Below are 21,922 nucleotides of genomic sequence, written 5' to 3'. Positions count from 1 at the left end.
ATGTAAGGGGTGGAAAGTCAGCAGGGGAGATGATCCAAACAGAACGACCGTCTGACTTGTAGGCGCAGCCACCAGCACTCTCCTGAGAGCCCACCTTTCCCGGACATGCAGAATTCACACACTCCCTTTGCAAAGAAGCTCTGTGTATTGGGTGCAACAGCTCTGGGGTCTCTATACAAATAATATACAAAACCCAACAGCTCAATGCCTCACATTAACAAAAATACTAAAAACTCATTAAAAATGGAGCCTGAGGGAAAAGCCCCAACCACTACTGGTGCTAGCCCAGGCAAGGGGATGGGGGATGAAGAGGAAAGGATGGGGCCACATCCAGTGCACAAGCAGATCCTCCAGGTGGCTCAGTAGCGTCCAAATATGTTGGTACTGGGCTGTGGCTGGGTATCTGTGAAAAACCAGAGCACATCAGGAGTGGGAGACCAAGCAGGGGGTGGGATATACCTGAGAAAAGTTATTCAGATACTAAGGGAAGGGACAGAATGCAATGCTTGCCCCACACACACACCCAGGACTTGGAGCCACCACCTGGGCTCTCTGTGCCCCACCCTCCGTTATTTCATGGGGTCTCCATGGGAAGGCAGGTGGGCTTACTGGAGAGCTGTTGTTGGAGTTGCCGGACCAAAGCTGCTGTCTGCTGCTGTTGCTGTGTCTGCTGAAGCCCCTGCCGCTGGAACTGAGGTGGAAACCAGAAGTAGAAGATTGAACTTGAAGCTTCCACATCCTTTGTCCACATCTCCTGACCCCTCTTAGTGTGCTGTGCCTTGCCTCCCACCTCTACCCTCTGTCCCCAGCCCAGTTTGCTGGCTGCGTGCCCAACCCAGGCAGCTGTCCCTGAGCCTGGAGCTGTAGTCCAGCAGCTACCTGAGGTTGGGACTGGGGCTGGGGCTGTGGGGGAGCCGCCTGCTGCTGCTGCTGCTGCTGGTGTGCTTGCTGCTGCTGCTGCTGCTGCTGCTGCTGCTGCTGCTGCTGCTGCTGCTGCTGCTGCTGCTGTGAAAACATGAGAGAGATTGCTGAGAGCCAGGGAGCCGCGCTTTAGTTGGGGAGTGGTTAAGGTGGGGGAAGCAACAGCAAGGAGGGATATCTGGGTCCACCACCTGCCATCCTCAGAGAACCACAGAGCATACTAACTCTGGAATACCCAGGGATGAGCCCAGCTTTCCCCACCAGCACCCCCAGAAAACAACACAGGGAGGGGAGGGAACAAACTTCTTAAGTCCCTGCCACGCCAGCCACTGTGCTGGGTGCTCTATGTATACTGCCTTGTTCAGTCTGGATAACCTGGAGGAGATTGCTCCTGTCCTCCCTGGGTTGCCCAGTCCCAGATGAAATGCCAGGGCCTTACCCGCAGGATCTGTTGCTGCTGCTGCTGCCGGATGTGGTACTGTTGCTGCTGCTGCTGCTGCTGCTGCTGCTGCTGCTGCTGCTGCTGCTCAGGCAGGATGGAAGCTGACCGGACACTGGCCTGGACACCCTGGGTGCCCAGCGGAGCCATAGTACCCATCATGGGCGCTTGCTGCAGTGCCTGGTGTGAAAACCTACAAAGATGAGAGGTTCAAAGGTCAAGATACAGGGAGGGAAGAGGCAGGTATAAGCCCCATGGCCCTGACCTGAAAGGAACCTTAAGTCATTTCATTCACCCTTCCTATCACTAACCAGGAGGGCCTATTTGGGTTCTGACAAGATTTCTAGGGTGGGGAATAAGGGGCAAAGACAGCACCCCATTTTAATGTCTCATAACCTTCACAGTTAGGAATTTGGTGAGAGTGAAAAAGAGTCTGGGCACAGAATAGGCATTCTGTGAACACTCACAGAGGGGGTTTCTCTTGTTGCTGGTCCCCAAGAATATTTCAGGGTCTGAAGGACTATTGAATTCTTCTCCCTCTGCCTTCCTGTCCCCAGTGTGTCTATCATTGCAACAAGTGACTGGCTGGGCCCCTTGTCTCCAGTGTTCTCTCACCTTCCCTATGCATCCTATCTCCACATATCCCAAAGCAAGCCTGCAACACGCCCAGCTTGTCTTATCACCTTCCTGGCCAGGAGAGTCCTTCTGGGATCATGTGTCAATTCTTCACCAAGCATTCTGAGGGCCCGCCCACTCCTGGCCTATCCCCTGCTGCTTACCTTCCTGGCATGGGAACTTTACAATCACTCCATCCAAACTCTTCTTCCCACGCCCTCCAAGCCATCCTGCTCATTCCAGGCCCCATGTCTTCACCTGCGACTCTCTTCCTTCCCCTTCTCTCCACAAATCCAAATCACAGCTATCCTTCAAAGGCACCACAAGTCTGACCACCTTCCTGGAACTTTCTATGATGACTCTGCCCCACCCAGATATTACTGCACCCTTTTTCTGAATTCCTGTTTTACCGCACAGGGCACCACTGACTGCGTCTTTTCTGTGTTCTCTAAATGTTCTTCCGCGTAAATCTCATCTCCCCAACTCTAGCATGAACTCTTTGTGGTGAGGGACTATGAAGGTTTTTAAATCTTTCTTCACCCCACCCAGTCTTAGCACAGTGCTGGCGACACAGTTAGTAGTCGAAAGTAAAGGACTTTTCTTTTGGCCCACCCCAAAAGTGTTCTAAATCCTACGCAGCAGAGCCTCAAGATGTGATTACAATGACTTAACTAAGGCCTTACTGACATGCAGCACAATGGGAGGATTCATTTGTCAGTCCACTCCCATGTTTAACTGTCCCACACTGGCTCAATGGCCCTTTATCATACACACTGTCTATGAACCCCAGATTGTTCCTTATCAAAGCATAAATGATTTTCCCTCTCTGGGTCTTGAAGAAATGCTGGGGAAGTAGGTGTGAGAATATTGGTTGCAAGGGTGCCTTCTAGCTCTGGCATTTTGTGGCAATAGGCTATGTGGTCAGATAAGTGTTCTTCACATCTCCTAAAGTTTTGACTAGTATGGGACTCCCTTCCTTCTCCTTCGCTCCACAAATCCAAATTGCAGCTATCCTTCAAAGGCACCACAAGTCTGACCACCTTCCAGTCTCACCTCCAAAAACAAGTTTCCTCAAGTCAAATGTTCCCTCACACCACATTGTGTCTTCACAGCGGCCCCCCTGCCCCCTGATGCTCCCCTGGGTACCTCTGAGTGGAGGTCAGCCCATGTCCATAGGTTGGGGCCTGCTGGTGCACATAGCCACTGGGCCGCTGCTGAAGATGGCGAGTAGGATCTACAAGAGTAGGATTGGTAGACGGGTGGGTGCTCTGGTAAGGCTGGCTGGAGTAGCTGGGGGGCACCATGGTACCTGCGGGGCCTGTGTGTTGTTGCAATCCCACATGGGAAACATAAGAAGTATAGCCCTGGAGGGGAGGAGGGGAGAGGAAGTCAGAGCCGGGAGCATGTGGAGCAGCTTACCTCAAGCCCCCTGATCATCACCATCTCATGCCCGTACCTGGGAGGTCTGCAAGCCATAGGAAGAGCTGGGAGTCATCTGGTGGACAGAGGACTGTCCTAACATCCCCTGACTCTGCTGAAGAGAAAAGGAGACAAACTCAAACTTAGGAACAGCTTTCTGCCATCTCATTTCCTGCGTCTCCCGCTCTGCAAGTCCTTGTGAGGATCCCAAGTGTCTCCTCTGCCCTGAGACCCTCAAAAGCCCCTCTCCCTGATGGCCCCCCCACTGCCCCTCTCACTATCTTTGCCTGGAGCTGTTGGCGAAGGCGCTGTCCTTGGGGCACCACAGGCTGCTGCTGTCGGTACACAGAGGTCTTGTAAGAGGAGGGATCCAGTCCCATGATGCTAGTCATGGCTGTGGGCAGTACTCCCGGGTAAGGGGATCGGGTTGGCATCTTCTGTATTGGTAACCGCACGGGGCGGTAGGGGTCCACACGAGGGCCACCTGGAAAGAGAAGTGGGCTGACCTCTCTAGGCTCCTCATCCCTCCATCCCCTGCTCATTGTCCTGCTCACCCACAGCCCCTCAGAGGAGTTCCAGCATCTCCCTTCTCCCAGTGGCTGGTGCTCACCTGCAGGCAGTGGCTGGTTTTGGGTGTACAGGCCTATGGAGCCCTGCCTGTAGCTCAAGTGGGATATAGAGCCAGGGTTAGCATGGTGCAGGAGATCTGGAGGCACCGTCACACCATAGGGGCCACTCCGCCCAGGGCCCATGCTATAGTCCTGTGTTGACAGCAGGAGAGAAAAGTGAGTGGGCTGGAGCTGGGTGGGCTATGGCGAAGTAGGGAAGGGGTGTGAAGAGGAGCTGGATCTACATGCTTGATTTTTGTAATTCTAAGGGCATCCCTTCCCCACATACCCTCACACCTGCCCACAAATCAGACCTGGACCTCTAGAGTTGTGGAGGGAGCCAGGCTGTGGAAGGAACATAATGGTGGTAGCAGCAGTGCTAACCTCTGCCTTGGCAGCTGGCTGGCTGCGTTTCTTGCTCTTGGTGGACTTCTTCTTACGTTCCTCAGTACTGGGGGCAGCAGCCCCGGGCTTGTCAGTTTTGGGGGGCTCTGGAGCCTTCTTCTCAGGCTCTAGCAGGGTGGGAGCAGGGGGTTCCTCATCTTCTGGTGGCAGCGGCAGGGGCTCCAGGTAGTAGGCACGGGGCCGGGGCCTCAGGTGGGTGTGGTAGAGCAGCAACCGCTGCTGCTCCTCTCCTCGGGCCACTCGCCGGTCGACCCGGACTGTCCCAAACCAGCCCCAAGAGAGTGGTGCTGACGGCTTCAAGCCCTCAAAAAGATCCCAGGGGGAGATTTTTTGTTTGGTGGAGACCTGTAGACCCTGCTCCAGAAAAGGAGAAACAGTTAGCTGTTGAGACTTGGGAAACAGAAGACAGACCTTGAGCCTTGTAGGAGAGGGGAAAATATCTTGACAACGAAAGAAAAAAAGTCATGGGCAGATTCAAGGAGACGGTGAGGAAGACAAATGGACTCAGACACACAACACATGCACGGAAGAGAGTTAGGAGGCAAGAGAGCAATGGAGGGGACAGGGGAAGCAGAGAGACAGAGACCTAGAGACAGACACTGACATCCTGACGAACAGATAGAAACAGGAAGTCAGAGAGAGAGAAAAGGCAGTGACCAAAGACAGGCAGAGAGAAAAGGCAGTGACCAAAGACAGGCAGAGAGAGAGAGTCAGGCAGAGACAGGTAGACAGAAACATAGAAAGGCAAAGTATGAGACAGGCAGAGAGTGGGACAGAGACACTGAGACAGACAGATGAGCTGGAAAGAAACAAAGAGAATGTATATATGCATGGGCTGGACTTCAGATTTTAAACTCTGCATCCTCTTTCTTTTTCCTCTCCCTCTCTACTTTACACAGTGATTATGGCCACTCAATAAATATTGCAACTGACACACAGTGGGGACAGAGAAACTGGGCAGAGCTGGGTGGACCTGGGGGAGAGATACAGGCTATCAGCCAGACAGTTGGGTGGGGTGCAGGCTGGGGTGGAGGATGACAGAAAGCAGGTGGGGCTGAGGAAAGAGGGGTGGGGGTGCTGAAAAATGTATGGTATGTGAAAAGGTGGGTGCAGGTGGTGGGAGGTGGGCAGGGAGAAGGGAGAGACCAAGGAGAGGGTGAGGCTCCTGAGATGGAGAGAAGAAACATAAGGAATGGTGAGTGATGAGCTCAACACCCCCGAGACAGCTCTCACAGGCAAGGCCCGACAATTCCCGGGCTTGGTGAGTCTGCTGCAGCTACAAGGCTGGTGCAGGGTAAGCTGGTGCCCAAAGGGGAAAAAAGGGGGATGGGACAGGAAGACAATGGAACTTGCCTCCTTCTTGAAGATGGAATCGAAGCCTGCGATCTTGTTGCCCTTGGTGTCAATCAGGGAGCCCTGTGGCTCACATGTGATGACATCTCGGGTCTGCTTGGGCAGTGGCAGCAGCTGGCGGACTTTTTCCAGACTGTCTGACTGGCGCTCCCCCAACTCTTTCTGCAGGCACAGGAAGGTGGGACAAGGGTTCAAAGACACAGAAAAAGAGGGATGGGAAGCCTCAGGGGACAGCACAGAACCTGGTGTGAAGAAGATAGTAAATCCTCCCTGTCTGAATAGCAAAGAACAAAGGGCCATGAAGGGGAAGGGTAGGGCTCTGGCCAGAACAAAGTCCCTGGGGCAGGCAGCACATGCAAGGTCAGGGGAGAGGGCACGCTCTTCTTGTCCCCCGAGCCTGGCCCCTGCCACCTCGGCTCACCCGCAGCTTCTTCACCAGGTTCATGTAGGCACGCTTGTTTTCCTCCATGCTGCCTTGAGAGATGCTGGACATATCCGCAGCCAGGGTCCCATTGATGAGCACACTCAGCATATCCAACACAGTGGTAAAGAGCTCACTGTGACAGGGAGCCATGGAGCAAAGCAGAGAGGAAAGAGGTTAAGAGAGACAAAGGCCTCAGGGTGGGACACAGGCAGGGAGCAGGGCTTAAGACAGCATCCCCAGGGTGCCAAAATGCATGGGGAACCCAGGTCTGCGGGCAGGCTCCATAGCGTGGGCCACACAAGTCCCAGTGGGTCGAGCACCTGGTGTGGGGGAAGGGGACCCTCCAGGGCACAAAACTGAAGGGAGGGGTGGGGATGTTTTACTTGTTGGACTGCATGTCAACAGTGCCGCTGATGATGATCTCCAGCAGGAGTACAGCCCACTCTGTGGTCTGCTGGGTGCTGCGCTGCACTGTGTCAAACATGCCCCCCACCTGTCAGAGCCACAGCAAACCAGTCAGATGGCATGGCTGTGAATCCCAGAGTCTAGGAGAAGCTTAGATTAGAACCTGGGGTGGGTGCGGCTTAGGACACCTGAAGTCACATTCCAGTTGTACCTATGATTTGCTACACGATCTCAGGCCAATGACTTGATTACTCAGGGCCTTGGTTTCCACAGTTATAAAATGGTGGGAGGTGGCCTAAACAATGTCCAGTATTTCAGTCAACATTCCACAATGGCTTTCTAGGGCTTTGAGGGCCCAGCCAGAATTCAGCTCCCTGCAAGGCTCGTCTCCTTAACCACTCTGAGGTCCTATGTCCTTCAGGAGAGCTGGGTTAATGCTTGAAGACCCAGCAGCACCCATGGCCCCTGTTCCCTGTGCCCTCCTGTGGGGCTCCTTCACTCTGCAGTCCTAGGCCCACACGATTCCTTCTCCCTAGCCCCACCTCTCACCAGGTTGAGCCGCAGTTTGAGAGCCTCATGCATCAGCTGCTTTGGTTTGCAATCATCTAAGTACTGGTCATCTCGCCAATTATTCACAATCTAAGACAGAAGCAAGTGTAACACAGCTCAGAGAGATTCTTGTTTCCATCCCAGAGCACACCCAAGGTGTTCATCAGAAAGTAGGTTCTGGGTACACAGTGGCCTCTTGGGTGCATCCTTCTCAACACTCCTGCCTGGCTCTGTGGCCCAGAGACCTGTACCTGGTGCACCTGGCTGTAGAGGGAGGTAAGGAGTCCCTCCCGTTGTTCATCCTGCCCTTTCAGACATGTCAGCACCAGGGACAAGAAGGGCTGCTGGCTCAGCAAGGACATGCTAGAGAAGGCAGGGAAAGAGACAGAAGAGAACAGGACGGTGGGCTGTAGCTCGGACCATTCCCAACCTGATTCCTCCAAGACCCTGACTCTATTGTCTATCCACCTAGCCTCTTACTCAACCATGCCCACTCTCATCCTCTGATTTCCCACTTTCCTATGGTTTTTCTCCTCACACCTCGAACCCCAACTTTTCTTCTTCCCAGGGCCTCCTCTACTTTCTAGCCCTCAGTCCGAGCCCCTGACAGTCACTTTACCTCTTCTGCTTTTGTCGATCACGTTCTTTGCGGGAAGAGGAACCAAGGTGCTGGCCCTTCTCCAGTTCCTCCCCAGCGGCCTTTAACACATGCCCCTGGACCGAGGTGGGCAGTTTAGCAATGAGGGGGGCCACCAGCCATACACCAGAGCGCTCCAGAGAGCTGGAGGACAGGTGGAGTACACAGTCACAGAGGAGCCTGGTGAGGCCGGCACAGACCATCCTCTCCTTTGCGGACAGGCCTGCCTGGTCTCTCTGTGGGGCTGAGATTGTTTATACTACTAGAAGAGCAGCCTGCAGGGGCATGGGCCCTCACACATTCATCCCCAACCTGAGCACAGGCTTGGTCTTGCTGCTGCTGGGCATGTTGCTTGCAGTGTTTCCAGATGATGACCCTGTCTCCGCTGACTGTTGGAAAACCTCGATTGTGGCCTTGGCAATGTTCTCTAAGAGGGAGTTCATCTCCTGGGGAGGATGAAAGGCACAGGGGTGCTAAATAGGTAGCTGGGGGTGAAGGAAAACAGATGGGAAATGGGAGCAGAGGAAGGCCTCTGTGGAGGACGTTAGGAGGGTAGGGAGACAATGCTGCTGGAAGTTGTGCCCACCAGCACCTTCACATTTCTCCAATTCCTGCTGTCTTTTCCTTTACACACCCCATTGTGGTTGTGGCCATAGAAAAGAGCCTCCTTCACTGCCACCACCACCCTTCCCCACAGCTCCAAGCCCCAATACTCCCAACCCATTTCCCTTATCATCAGCCCCACAGGCTTGCCATCTTCCCACCCTCTCTTCTCTCTTTTGGTTCAAGAACCCAAGGGCAGGACTTGGTTCTTGCACAGTGGTCCACCTCCCTGACACATGGATCAGGAAGTGAGCATAGGGAAGAGGGGGCCCAGGCACTGCTCACATTGTTAGGGGTTTGCTTGATCATGAGCTGCAGCTCCAAGGAAGACTGGCGCATGGTCCACTGGTCCAAGTTCTGTGAACAGAGACCCCCAACCCCAAACTAGTCATCCTCATGTCACCCTTGGCCACTCGTCTTCCTGGGGCCAGTTCCTGATTTCCCACAGCCTTGTATCACACATGCTTGAAGGTCCAAAAGGGACCTCTATGTCCCCATATTTAGGAAGGATTATACCTAAATCATCCAAAATGGTTGGAAAATACCTCTCATTCTGAAAGTGGTTCAGGAAGTATATTTTCCATCTCTCCCCAGTTTCCTGTTCCAGAATCTCACCTTTCTCACATCAGGAAGTTCTGCTTAATGCTTAACCCAAATCCTTGATGTTAAAAGACTGAAGCTTGCCTCTCCTGTTTTAAACCACTGCTCAAGGTCCTTTACAGACCCAAAGGCTACTGTTCATTAATGAGTCATCAGTATTATTTCCCCTGTGCTGCAGAGACCTCATTTCTTTAGCTTTTCCTCAAATATTTTATTTTCCCACCCTCCAGTCACCTGAATGTTTGAAGCAGCATGGCGAAGCGGAAAGGGCCCAGGCACTCCTGGATTCACATACTGACTCTAAACTTACTAGCTGTGTGGCCTTGGGCAAGTTATTTAACCTCTCCAAGTCTCAGTTTCCTCACTGGTCAAATGGGGGTACTCATCCCTACTTCCCAGGGCTGGGAAGATTAAATGAAAAAATGTACATTGAGTGCTGAGCACAGTACCCAGCAGGAAGCAGACACTTAGTAAGTAGCAGCTGTTCAGCGGTGTTACTCTTCATGGCTGAGCCATGCCCAAAATGCCAGCCATACAAGGCCAAAAACTAGACCCAGATTATGCTTCCCACTGATAAGCTACAGTCCCACTCCAGATAGCTGCGCCCTCACCTAACAGTTGACTCCAGAGTCTAGACTGTATTGGCTGGACTTCTAAACCCACACTAGAGCCATTTCTCTCCACACCTTGCGCCCATGTCCTTGTTCATCTTCCAACGTAACTCCCCCTCTTTTCCTCTCAAGGTCTCCCTGTTTCACCATAGGCTATGGTCCTGCTGCTGCCCCCAAGCCCCCAACCACCTTGCCCACCTGAAGAATGCGCTTAATGCGCTGCCGCTGGGGGTTCTCCCCATCTTCACTGTCCAGCAGTCGGTGTGGGTAACAGATGAGCTGCATGAGGCGCTGGGCCTGGGCGCTGCTCAGCACTGGGTCTTGGAGGTCATTGCTGTCCTCACACAGCGACTTAAGGCACCGTTCTCCTACCCATTCCTGAAGAAGCTGATTATCAGGGGCTGGGGGACCCAGGGAGGGGCTGGGTGAGGAATAAGGGTGATAGACCAGGGTTTGGCAAGGGCCACAGTGTGTAGCAGGGAGGTGGCACTGTCTGGCTGAAAACAGGACTGTATCATACACAGGCGTTCAGGGGTGGGGGGAGGTGGGACTGACCTGTTGGCAGATGCTGCGGAGCACGTACTTGGCATAGATGTCCAGACTGGCCGTCTCCACAGAGATGTTGCGGCCACCCTGCCTCCGCCCGCCACTGCCACCTCCTCCCTCCTCCTCTGGAAGTTCTTCTGTTCCGCCTGTCACAGTGAAGCCTGAACCCTTCAGTTCCGCATCCCCTGTGGTTCACAGGCAGGAGACAGGGAGGGCAGAGTGAGATCCAAATCCTGTGGGGAGACAGACCCTGGACCCACAGAGGCAGCAACTCACCAACGCCTGCCCTCCAGGACAGAAATACACCTCCCTCCCTCCTCTCCTCCCCAAAGGTCAGAGAGACCATCTTCAGGAAAGAGAAAGACTGCCCTTTGTAGCTTAGCTGGCGCTCCACCCTATACACACTTCTGGTGCCACTCCCTTCCTACCCCCATACCAAGTACAAACACAGCCTTGAGCACAGCAAACACAGCTCCATCCACGATGCGGTTCTGGGAGGCAGCCAGCAGGTGGCGGTCACAGGAGGAGCGGATTCCCACAGCAGGCTTGTCTGGGGAGGGAGCTGAAGTTAGGGCAAGCACAAGAGAAACGGTGGGGCTGGGGTAGCCACACTTTTTACAGATGGCAGGCTCAGACTGGGGTCACTTACTTCCATCTGACTGGCAAGGATTGAGTTGAGGTGTCTTGAAAAGGTGGAGGAGGATGCGGCAGGTAAGCCGAGCTCCAGGCTCAGAGTCCTGTTCACTACAAGCTAAAAAAAAAGGAAGACAGCAAGTGAGGAAGGATAAAGCAGACTGAATGTGGGCCTGTGGATGTTGGGGATCTGGAGGGGAGACAGGAGAAAACCCAAGATAATGCTGGAGGAGAGGTGGGCCAGTGGGCCGTTCTGTAGCAGAAGAGGAGTGCCTCAAAGGGTCAAAAGTGGAAAGACTGGGGCTGCAAATGCAGGGTTAGTGGCCTGCACACCACAGTGCTGGCCTCTGGTAATGCCAGCAAGCCCCACACTGAACAATGAGGGTGTGGCCATCAAGTATATATTGATATTTGGGCTCCAGATTGGTAGTTCACCAGCATTAAGGAGCGAAGGGATGGCGGCACAGCGAATCAGATCCTCGAGGAGCAAACACTGCCGAGCGATGAGGATGGCAACAAAAGTAGCCAGGGAGTCGTGAAAAGACAGGTCACTGACCTGCAGGAAAAAGCAGACAGACATCACAACTAGTGTGGAGAGAGGCTGCCTGCTCACAGCGGTAGGGATCCACTTAGCACAACCTTGCCCTACCACACCATCGATTACTGTGCCCATAACCCCGGCCCAGTAAGTGCCCTGTGGCCCAGCAGGGCAGGACATTGCCTTGAGCCTCACATCCACATTGCAGAGGAGGTCGTTGAACCCACAAGTGCCGTTGTTGGAGGAGCAGCACAAGGCCTTGAGCACTCCGAGCCATTCTGCACTCAGGGACTTGCAGTATCCAGTCAGCTCTGCACACAGGATTGCAATGTCATTCACCCTAGGGAGAAGTACAAATGCCCTCAGGAAAAACCTGGTGCCACAAAACCTCAGAGTCATTAGTTTTTCATCTCCACCCAGCAATAATGAGGTTGCAGTACCTCCCGAGCATCTCATCCCTCCCAACATAGGCGGAGCGTGGTGCCCACTCCTCACACAGTACGCCCCATACCTATCGGGGTCATGGTGCCCCACACAGACGTGCATAAGGGCATTGCAGACAAAGCTGTAGCGGTTAGCAGGGTTCTCACTAAGACTCTTGCCTAGCCCTGTGTAGGTGAAGGTGTGCGCTGCAGGGTTCTCCAGAGTGTCAATCATGAACTCAGGTGCCCAGCGCATGTTGGATTCTGATGGCTCCACGTTGCAATAGATGGTGTTCTTCACCTTGGAGCAGAAGTCGCTGCAGGGGTGGGGGGAAGGAGACAGTGGTGTTGAAGGTCTGGTGAGAAAGAGGGATGGGCAGGAGAGGGAAGAAAAAATTTAAATAGATAGTGAGGGACCAGGGACCTTGGGACAAGAAAAGGGGAGATGGGACAAAGCAGACTGGGCCAGACAGGAATCCAGTGAGAACAGGGTACAAGGGCCTCTGGAGACAGGGAAGAGGAGTGTGGGCCCCGCAAAGGTGGGCTGGAGGCAAGGCTGATGAGGAAGAAGGCCCACCCTCAGGAACCGAGAACTCGTGGAGGACACAGTCCCCAAATGATCCTGCAGTGACAGCAGGGTCCTGGGTGGTACTCTGCTCCTAAATTGGGCAGTAATGGGAAGGAGATGGGACCAGGTCCCATTCTCTACCCCTTACCTCCCACCTCTCTTACCTGAAAAGCTCCCCAAATTTGCTCTTTAAATGGCTACAGGAGGTGTACAGATCATAGAGATAAGCAAGGATACAGCGTTCTGCAGAGGAGCCATCAGACCGGTTCATCCCATGCTTCACTACGCCACATAGCCTATCATGAGGGGCAACATCCAGAGGATCAGTAGATGGTGTGCAGGGGTCAGGGCACAAAGGACCCTGGACACAGACCCAAGTCTTCTGGCAATACTCTCCCCTCCCATTCCAAATGGCCTGACATTCCCCACAGTGCGAACCCTGCATGTTCTTTGCGGGCCACTTCCACCAGCATGCATGAGAGCCCTGCGTGTCTCAGTTATTCTGCAGCCACACTTACCCCTCAAAGACCTGAGCCATCTGGTCCTGGTTGAGGATGAGGCAGGCATGGTAGTGCCGCAGGACAGCTACGATGCACAGGCATAGGCTGGTAGTGTAGCTGCCCACCAGATCCGAGGATTTGAGAAGCAACTCGGCCTCAACTACACTCAGTTCATTCAGTAGCTAGCAGAGTGGGGGCGCGGTGAGAAAAGAGAAAAGGCCCCATCTGTGATATGTAACCCCCTTCCTGCAAGGAACCTGCCCAGGCCGGGCCCCAGCCCCTTCCTGCTGGAGCCGCCTGAGTGTAGAAGGGCCTTGGTGCCATATGCCACTGTCCTTTATTCAGTTACCAATATATGCCACATTAATGATCTAAGCAGTTTCTCTCAGGATACAATGCTATGAATTCCACCATGGAAGGACAGTCTGTGTCCAGTGCTCTAATTTACCTCTTGGGCCACTTGAATCTCTATTCCTGCTGCCTCAGCTCACATTGCACTCTCCCATGCTAGGCTTTCTGCTCTCCAAATAACCTGGGACAGTGCCTGGAGCCTCCACTCTTGTCTTTAGGCCCCTAGATAGCAGAAAAATCTTTCCTCCACCCTTATATCCCCAACTTCCTCACCTGAATGGCAAAGTCGATGAGGCCACTGATGCTGAGGGAATATTCCATGAGGTCAAAGATGAACTGCACATGCTGCACCAGAGGCAAGTGGTATGACATGCCAAGGGCAAAGCTCGTGATCTGCTCCAGAACATTCCGGGAGACCTGATAAGGGCAGTGGGAGTGAGAAAGGAATGGAGGGGAGAGGTGGGAAGAACCAGGGAAACAGGAAAGGATGATGGTGGAAGGAATGAGACTGGGAGTAGCCTGCCTGGGGCAGGGGTGGGGGGGGGAATTGAAGATAAGGAGGAAAGCAAAATGGGACAGAAGGCCAGAATGTGGGAAGGGGGCTGGATTGAGGCCCACACCTGAGCCGTGACCTGGTGTTGGTCATAATGTGAAAGGTGCTGAAACTTAGCAAAGATATCTTCAGCAGTGGGGAAGGCTTCAGGCCGGTTGCGCCGCCGCTTCTGCCCATCCTCCCCACCTGAGGGGACAGTTGGAAGGCGCAAGTCAGGACAGAGAAGATAACTAGCTGATGGGGGTGGAGGGTGGGGGTTGGGGGGAGGGAAGGCTATGGGAGGCAGGGAGGGATAGGGGAAAAGAGGGAGAGAGGGAAGGAGGGAAGGAAGAGAGAAGCAGGGAAGGGAGGCCAAGGAGCAGGTCATGGAAGGATGAAGGGAAAGGCACACTGAAGCAGAGGTTTTGAGGACCACAGACTATGTGGACCTGTGAGGAACAGTACAGGGAGGTACTAGGTGGGAGGGGTGGGGGAGGGAGGGCAGGCAGTGCGGGGCTTACTGTGAGGTACCTAAGAATGTCAGGTCTCCAGGATTCAGAGGCACAATAGGAGCAAGCTGGTCTGCAGAGGGGGGGAACGAGGGGGGAAGTTTCAAAAGGACTAGAGCTCTCAGGAGACTCCAAGAGACAGGATATTGGGACGTGATCAGGAGTTCCCTATGCTGGGGAAGGGGAGACTGACTAGGGTGCTCTTTAGGGGAGACCTGTTTAAGGAGCCTCAAACCCACCAGTTTCTGCTGTCCCCTTGCGGTTCAGAACCTTCAGGATATCCTTGGTAATTTTCTTGATGGCATGGCGGGCATCATCTCGCTGCTTTCCCACCCCAAACAGTACGACCAACCGCTGGTTGCACTCATGGCTGCATGACTCCTCCTGCATCCCAGCAGCACCATCAGACTCTGGCATGGACCTCATCCCCTCCTCTTAAAAGTATGCCCCATACCCTGCATCACCCTGATGCTCAAGTCCTTCCCAGCAAGCCACCCCCTCAACAACAGTGCCAGCCCCACTTGGGCAAAAACCTGGCCTCAAAACAGACGCTCATGAGGTGCCAGGGACTAGTACCTGGGGGATGGGAAAGTGGGTGGCATACTGCACGTGCCGCGGCTGGTCATAAAGAACCCCAAGGGTCCCTTCTATCTTCTCCTTGGGTGGGGGCTTCACTTCCTTCTCAACATCTGGTTTCTCAGGGGATGGACTGCCCTTCCCCTCACAGGGCATGGTTGGGGAGAACAACTAAGAGGAAGGCAAGAGGGCAGAATGTTTAGAAGAAAAGGGGATGAGGGGGCATAAAGAAATCCTCCAAGAGGCACAATGGAGAACCTCAGGAGCTGGATTCATGCACAGCCCAATCTCACTTACTGAGAAATCTGGCTTCTCCATATCCTCAAAGAGTACACTGGAACTAGGGTCAATGTCCATAGACTCTGAGAGCCCTGGATCCTGAGGGCATAGAACATAAGTGAAGTCGCTTTAGGCCCAGGGAGCTGCTCCTCACTGCCCAGAAAAGCTGATGACAGAGTTGAAGAGAGGAGACCACCCTGGGAAGCACAGGATTCAGATTCCAGCCTTGACTGGTCACTTAACTAGCACAGGCCTTAGTTTCCTTCAGCTTTAAAGTGGGGATAAGAGTACCTCACAGTGCTGTTGCAAGGATTCAATGGAAAAAAAAATACTGATGTGAGGGTACTTTGCAGGCCTCAAAGCCCTAAGTACATACGACCTTCTTATTAGGTGAAGGATTCTCAGAGGACTCTGGGAGCCAGGAAGATGGGTGGGTCAGAAGGAACTACCTGGGGCACAGAAGAGCCCACTCACCTCCAGCTTGCTACTGCTACTGCCCTCAGCCTCCTTGCGCTCTGGATCATCACCAGGGTCGTCAAAGGGAGAGGGAGGCCGGGGACCAGGGGCTCCAAAGGCAAGATCCCCTCGGGAGATCAGGGTGCAGGTGTACATGTTGTGAGAGAAAACATCATGTCGAATCAGCTCACAGAACAGCAGTACCAGGTTAAAGAATTCCACCCGCTCGCTCTCACTTCGGGGATCGGCTGGAAGGAAGGAAGGAGAAAAGATGAGTTAGGGGGGCACCAAAGAGATGGGCAGAGAGGGGGCACACCCAAGGCCCAGTGCCCCTAGAGTACTTGAGATACGCAAGAAAACAAACAACCAGAAACACCAAAACCCCGAAACCGATGAGCCATAGTGTATGCTCGGTTACCCTGCCTCCTGCCCCACACCATCTCATAAAGGGAGTACAGCACCTTTGCTGCGGCTATCTCTATGTGAAAAGGCCATGACTGCATGTTCTTGTTTTTATGCTTCTCTCTCTATATATATCCTGTTAAACTGTACGATGATCAGAGACTAGAATTATGTCCAAAAGTCATTCTGCACAACAGAGCCCAAGAAGGAAATATATACCAGAAGGCCCTTTATTATGCTTTCTGCTGACAATGCCAGCTAACTGAGTTTAGGCAGAGGTAATCGGAGGGTGGCAGGGGGCCATACTCAGCATGGGAGCCTGTGTATCCAGAAACTGCAGGAGGACATCCTGGAAAATGGGAGCACTCGGAGCAGAAAGGGAGCCAGAGGCAATGGAACCCTTCTCATCTGCAGCTTCGGACTCTCCACAACGCTGTAAGGTAAGACAACAAACTGTAGGATTAGTTTTTACCTGTGTCTTCCCTCCTCCATGTGTATTCCTTGAACCACCACTGGTTTTGCCTTCACCCCCAAGCTTTTCACTTCAGTCCCCTCTGACCTCCATTTTCTTCAGTGCCTCCCAACTGAAGCCTCGATGGCTACTCTAACTCTGACACCAATCCACTTGCTACCTCCACCTATGCCCTCCACTTTCCACTTCTTTCCTCACAATGTCAAGCTGGGTCCTGCTACCAGCTCAATCATCTCCAGTCCACCTGCCCCAGCCCTGTCAGCTGGTTGTGATCTCTCATCTCGGCCCCCTAACCTCAGCCTCAATCTCTGCCTGTCTCTTCTCCAGCAGCTTGGCCACCACCATAGCACGATGCCGGCCAGAACGCTTGCAGCTGACGGCCCATTCACACAGTAACGATACAACAGCATCATCATCTGAGGAGATCTGGAGACCAAGGGAAGACAGGGATGAGTAAGGTGGGGTTGGGGACCGAGAACCGAGTTCCAGTTTCTTCAGGACTGGGCCCCATCCCAGGTCCAATGAGTTGGTCTCTCCAGACATCCCCTGGTTTCAATGCCTCACCATGCCCTCCCCTCAGACACACTGCTACTCTTGCAATGTTTTTTGCTCCTTATGTTCCCCTTTTCCTTACCTCATGCCCGTCCTTGCTAGGTCCCAATCCAAAGATACGGTTACAGAGGGAGTCAAGAGAGTTGCTGAAGTCAGAGCGCTCGAAACTATGGCTATCCAGCACTTCCAGAGTATGGAGCACCCGCCCAATGGTGAAGCCTAAGGAGGATGAGTGGTGAAGGGGACTTTAACGAGAGGCGCTATCCTTTCCTCAAACATCCTTCTCACTATCTGTCCTCTGGCACCCACCTGCAGTAGCTTCCTGGCACTTATCAAAAGACCAGCGAACCTCAACTGCCTGTCCACGCTCCTTGATCTGCTGCTCAATCTCCCGCAACTTTGCACGGACCTGCAATATTGAAAAGGAAGGCTTTAAGGACGTACCCAAGCATACCAAAGGCCAGGGCCGCAGCCTAAAAGAACACTACCAGACTCCAATTCAGGATTTCTGAATGAGTAATATAGCCTCACATCCCAATCTGGGGCTACCAGGCTACTAGGGACTTACCTGCTGAGTGAAGGCACTGTTGCCCTCTGGCATGGGTAGGTTGGAGGGGGCAATAGGCAGGTGGTCAAGTGGTGAGCCAGTCTTGATTCGGCTATCAGTCAGTGAGTAGTGCCAAACCAGAGCACTAGGACAACACAGGAGGATGGTCTGCCAGACAGGAACAGTTAAGTCAGACTCAGCTGCCATGGCTATCTTGCTAGAATCCCATTATAAGACCCAACTCTTAAATTTCTGATCCAGAGTTATTGGAGTCCCTAGGGTGGCATCACGCCATCTCTGAACTCCTCTGCTCACGCACTCCCCTGAAAGACTTTGGGCCTACTCTCTAGCCCTGGATGGAAGCTAACCCTCTGGAAAGGAGCTAACACCCCATGGATGAGAAGCAACAGCCTCCAAACAGGGACTCAGGGCCTCCTCCCACCTCCAGCTGAGAATCAGCCCCTTTCTCCCGGACGGGCACCCAGCTCTTCCACTGCCTCTCATTACTTCTGCAGGCCTACCCACTACCAACCTGAAGGATACAGCTGAGGCCAAAAACCAGAGGCCGGTGCTGAGGGCACATCAGCAGGTCACTAAAGGGTGCAGAGGGGGTGCTGCTAGCTGGGGGCTGAGGTGCAGGGGTGGTGGGCAGTGTGCTTGTCGACTGAGCAGACATAACGTGAGATGAGTGGCTGCTCACACCATCCAACTGCAGGGCCAGTCTCCGGGTACAGAAGTAGGCGAGGCGGCGGGAAAGGTACGCAGACTGAACGAACTCCCCAGAGTACTGTGAAGACATGCTGATCAAAACCCCCAGTTCTCTCCAAGAGATACTGCTCCCATGTCTTACTCCTCCTCAAATCCTCCCTAGACACCCCCAAATCCTAGGCCTTACTCGAAGCAGCAGGGGCAGCAGCAGTTTAAGCAATTCATCCTCTCCAGGGCGGATTTTCTCAAAACACTCAAGCACCCAGGTCAGGAACTCATGTCTGTCCAGCATTCCATCCTATGGGTACCAGGGGTGGGAAGGGTATTAGGTGAGCCCAGGGACTAGCAGAGATGAGGCAGGCAAAGTAAATGAAAGGACGAAGAGAACCACAACTGGGACTAGGTGGCAGGCAATTCTGTTCTATACTAGCAGAGTGCCAGATCAGGCTCAAAGCCATGCCCCGCACAACACGCCCTGCTTCCTACCTGAAACATGAACATAGCCAGCTTCTCATTGTAGTCCCATTGTCGGATTGCCACTTCTACATCATGGGGCAAGGGCCCTATAGTGGAAGCACAGCCCCCACTTCCTGCAGGCCCTGGCCTGTAGTATTCTGCCATCTTTTGCAGCTGCTCCCATAAGTACTTGGTGATGATCTGAGTCCATTCTAGGGGAGAGATGGGAAAAGGGCTATTTGATACAGTCCCTCTGCTTACAATACCTATAGTCCCCCACCTCCAATCACCATACTTCTATATCCTATTCATCCTCTTAGGCTGTAGTCAAATGCCGCCTTCCTTAAAGCCTTCCTAGGTGTTCCCAAAAGAAAGTAATCTTTCTGTCCACTGAAGTCTCAAGGAACCTTCTGCCTCTTCTTTGACACTTACTACTTTCTGTATTTAACTATGTGATTCATGCATATGCCTTAGCATCCCTACCAGACTATGAGCATCCTAAGGGCAGGGATTAGGTACCAGTCATCTTTGTTGCCCAGTACGTGCACACAGCAGATACTCAAGATATTCATTTCCTAAGTGAGTGAATGCAAGATAAAAGCAGAAGCAAGGAATACAGATGAGGAAGGAGAATAATTCCAAGGGTCTATCACTCCTTGAAGCAAGCAGTGGTGGGATCCCTGGTATTTGCAGTTACTCACCCATGAAAGGGTCAACAACATGTCTCTTCTTAACCTTGGTCTCAGTGATTGCTGCATAGTAGGCACAGGTCATCTTGATGAGCCAGGCGGCCCGCATCACAGGCACTGTGTATTTGGCTAAGTACCCAAACACTTCTTCCTTCTTACTGAAAATGGGGACCTGGATGGACATTGCAAATAGGGAGACCTCTGTTACCACCCCGAGCTGGCATCCATGTGCTTAATCTGGGAATAGGGGGGTAATTGGTACCCACAGTCACCACCTTGGCCTAAAGAAGAGGAAACAGTACCTCACCTTTTTGGCTAGTTGTGTGAGTGGCTTGGTGCCAGCCAGGTCAGTGAACCAGGTGTTAATGGCACTCTGGGATCGGGCAGTCACCAGCCAGAAGTTGTCCTTCTGGTTCACTTGGGGCTTCCTGCGACCAGTGTCAGGGAGGGTGTTACAACGTAACTTCTCTGCAATAATGCTGCTGAAGTTGGAACTGATCTGAGGGAAGAAAACTGCACCTTAGGGTGGGAAGAAGGGGCAGAGAGGTGGTTGCGCCTTTGAGCAGCAAATGCTAATGTGGTAGCATTAGGTTATGAAGGAAAACTCAGCCATTTGGGTCATCCCTTTAAGTCTTCCCAACCCAGGGCCTTTGCTCCTCAGATTCTTCCGGCCTTTTCATTCAGCCTGGCAGGGTTGTCTCACCTTGGCAGGATTGAAGTTGACGTTCTTGGCACTGCCATGCTCATCCCCAGAGACAGCAGGCTGGTTATTGAAACCTTGTTTTACATTCAAGGCCGTCAGTTCATCCTGAGGCAGAAAACCGAACAATTTAGCTTTTTTTCTTCTTGGGGGTGGTGGTGGTGGGAGACCAGAGCAGGTAAAAAAAAAAAGGGGGGACAAGGGGGAAAAAAGGTAGGGGGCAGATTCTGAGCAGAACAGATTGTTACTGAAAGCTGGGCCCTTATATTCATCTGGACCCCACCCTCACCCCCACAGTCACTAAGATTCCCAGCCACCCAGGGCACCGCTGCTCAACATCACTCTTCCCTTGCAAGCAGCCCTAGCTCACCAAGCTGCCGGAGACAACTTTCTGAGGGGTGTGTGTGGAGAAGGGGGCGCCTCCAGCGTGGCCCCTATATCGTTCTCTATCCACAGCCAGGACTCCCACCCGCCACCAGGTCCCACTCTCCCGCACCAGGCCACTTTACTCTTCTCCCTTTCGGGACTTGCGCTCCCACAAAACCGCCCCGCCCCCCCTTCCCCAAGCCATCAATGCTTCCTCCTCTGTTGATCGCCGACCCCTGGCCAACCCCGATTTTTTAACGCACCTCCTTCTGTTTGGGATCTTGAGGGTACACATCAGGAGGCCCCAGCCGCGGCCGCTTCAGCGGCCGGTGTTCGTAGCTCAGGATCCCGAAGGCCGCCATCTTGCCCAGCCCGTGGCGCCGGAGGCGCCAGCCGGCCAGACAGAGGGGGGAGGAGGGGGAGGAGGAGAGAGCCGAAGAGCGAGCCGAGGAGAGGGGAGGCGGGTGCGAGGACGGCAGCCGAGAGACAACAGGGGGCAAGGGAGAAACTCTCGACCATTGCCGGAAACAACCGAGGGAAACCGAGGGCAGCCGGGAACCGTCGGATAATACGACTGCGCGGAGGCGGGGCCCGGCCCGTCGTGGGGCGGAGCTCCGCGCCCGGAGAACCTTAAGCCAGCTGCCAGAGACGAGTTTGCTCAGCGAGTGTCTGAGAAACGTCGCCCCACCCTGCGCGGAGCTGGGGAGTGAGCCTGCAAGGCGGGAGGCAGCCGCGGGGCTGAGCTCTGACGGGAGCTGGTTCCCAGCGCCCGGCTCAATTCTTGGCCAAGAATAGGCGCTCAATAGTATATGCATTGGTTAAGAACTCTGCCTTTTCCAAACCACTTCCTTGGTTCTTGCTTTCCACATCTGAAAAATGGGTATGCTAATGCCCCCCTTCACAGGACTGTTGTGAAGATTAGAAACTATGCATAAAAAAGCACCTGTTAAACCCCTGGAAGGCTGGCTCTAATGCCTCAAGGTCTTTATGTCCTAGCGCTGAGGTTCTTAACCTTTTTTTGATTCACAAACCCTTTAAGATGCTGATGGCAGCTGTGGCCCTTCTTCTCAGAAAAATACACATGGAGACAGACAAAATGTTAGCTACTTCCCAGCGAGAGTATTAGGCCGCCTGAAACTCATCAGGTGTATTTCCCCCTAGGTGTCCATGAACTCCAGGTTGAGAGCCCTTGCTATCAAATGTCAAATGCTTTTCAGACATTATCTCCTTGAATCCGCAAACAGACCCTTGAATTAGGGGTTATTGTTCCCATTTGTGGGTGAGAAAACTGATTTTCAGAGTGAAGTTTCATTTGCTTGATAGTATACAGGTACTGAGTAAACAGAGTGAAGATGAGGGTTTTTTCGTGACTCTTGAGCTAGTATTCTTTCTATGGCTGCATTGCCTTCATGAGAAAAGACAGTGCTACAACGGCAGTAACAAATAATAAGAAATAAGAAATAGTAAGACTAGCAAATAGCAAAAGTAACAGTAACAAAATGCGATTGAATCACCATGGGAAGAAAAATGA

The 21,922-nt window shown here is 53.2% G+C and overlaps 1 protein-coding gene across 1 annotated transcript; it reads right to left on the bottom strand.

The window, feature by feature from the left end:
* Window positions 1-126: 126 nt before the first annotated feature.
* On the bottom strand, window positions 127-20,976 carry MED12 (mediator complex subunit 12). Its single transcript, XM_057496091.1, has 45 exons — window positions 20,655-20,976; window positions 20,029-20,133; window positions 19,633-19,824; window positions 19,338-19,497; window positions 18,667-18,848; window positions 18,368-18,478; window positions 18,005-18,259; window positions 17,494-17,640; window positions 17,235-17,334; window positions 17,008-17,144; window positions 16,668-16,799; window positions 16,208-16,334; window positions 15,518-15,747; window positions 15,062-15,142; window positions 14,765-14,935; window positions 14,428-14,572; window positions 14,211-14,261; window positions 13,768-13,886; window positions 13,421-13,564; window positions 12,815-12,978; window positions 12,461-12,592; window positions 11,818-12,045; window positions 11,502-11,646; window positions 11,204-11,324; window positions 10,785-10,886; window positions 10,572-10,685; window positions 10,145-10,320; window positions 9,788-9,967; window positions 8,664-8,735; window positions 8,088-8,221; window positions 7,758-7,919; window positions 7,390-7,501; window positions 7,139-7,228; window positions 6,568-6,677; window positions 6,182-6,317; window positions 5,761-5,922; window positions 4,387-4,761; window positions 4,005-4,155; window positions 3,682-3,878; window positions 3,432-3,509; window positions 3,122-3,339; window positions 1,361-1,553; window positions 880-1,005; window positions 610-691; window positions 127-403 (listed from the first exon to the last, which is right to left on the bottom strand). Exons 1-45 carry the CDS (start codon window positions 20,751-20,753, stop codon window positions 360-362), a joined length of 6,492 nt encoding a protein of 2,163 aa, XP_057352074.1. The 5' UTR covers window positions 20,754-20,976; the 3' UTR covers window positions 127-359.
* Window positions 20,977-21,922: the final 946 nt, after the last annotated feature.

The sequence above is a fragment of the Manis pentadactyla genome, chromosome X (assembly GCF_030020395.1).
Source record: "Manis pentadactyla isolate mManPen7 chromosome X, mManPen7.hap1, whole genome shotgun sequence".
NCBI classification, from domain to species: Eukaryota; Metazoa; Chordata; class Mammalia; order Pholidota; family Manidae; genus Manis; species Manis pentadactyla.
This window is presented reverse-complemented; position numbering and strand designations above follow the sequence as displayed.

What these genes read in the sequence shown, in the direction of transcription:
- MED12 (XM_057496091.1), bottom strand. Translation starts at nt 20,753, where the DNA reads ATGGCGGCCTTCGGGATCCTGAGCTACGAACACCGGCCGCTGAAGCGG. An exon ending in TGGCTATGTTCATGTTTCAG is followed by an intron (nt 18,479 to 18,666) that starts GTAGGAAGCAGG and finishes TGGTACCCATAG; the next exon opens with GATGGAATGCTGGACAGACA. An exon ending in AAGACCAAGCCTGTGCTCAG is followed by an intron (nt 7,920 to 8,087) that starts GTTGGGGATGAA and finishes CCTGTCCTCCAG; the next exon opens with CTCTCTGGAGCGCTCTGGTG.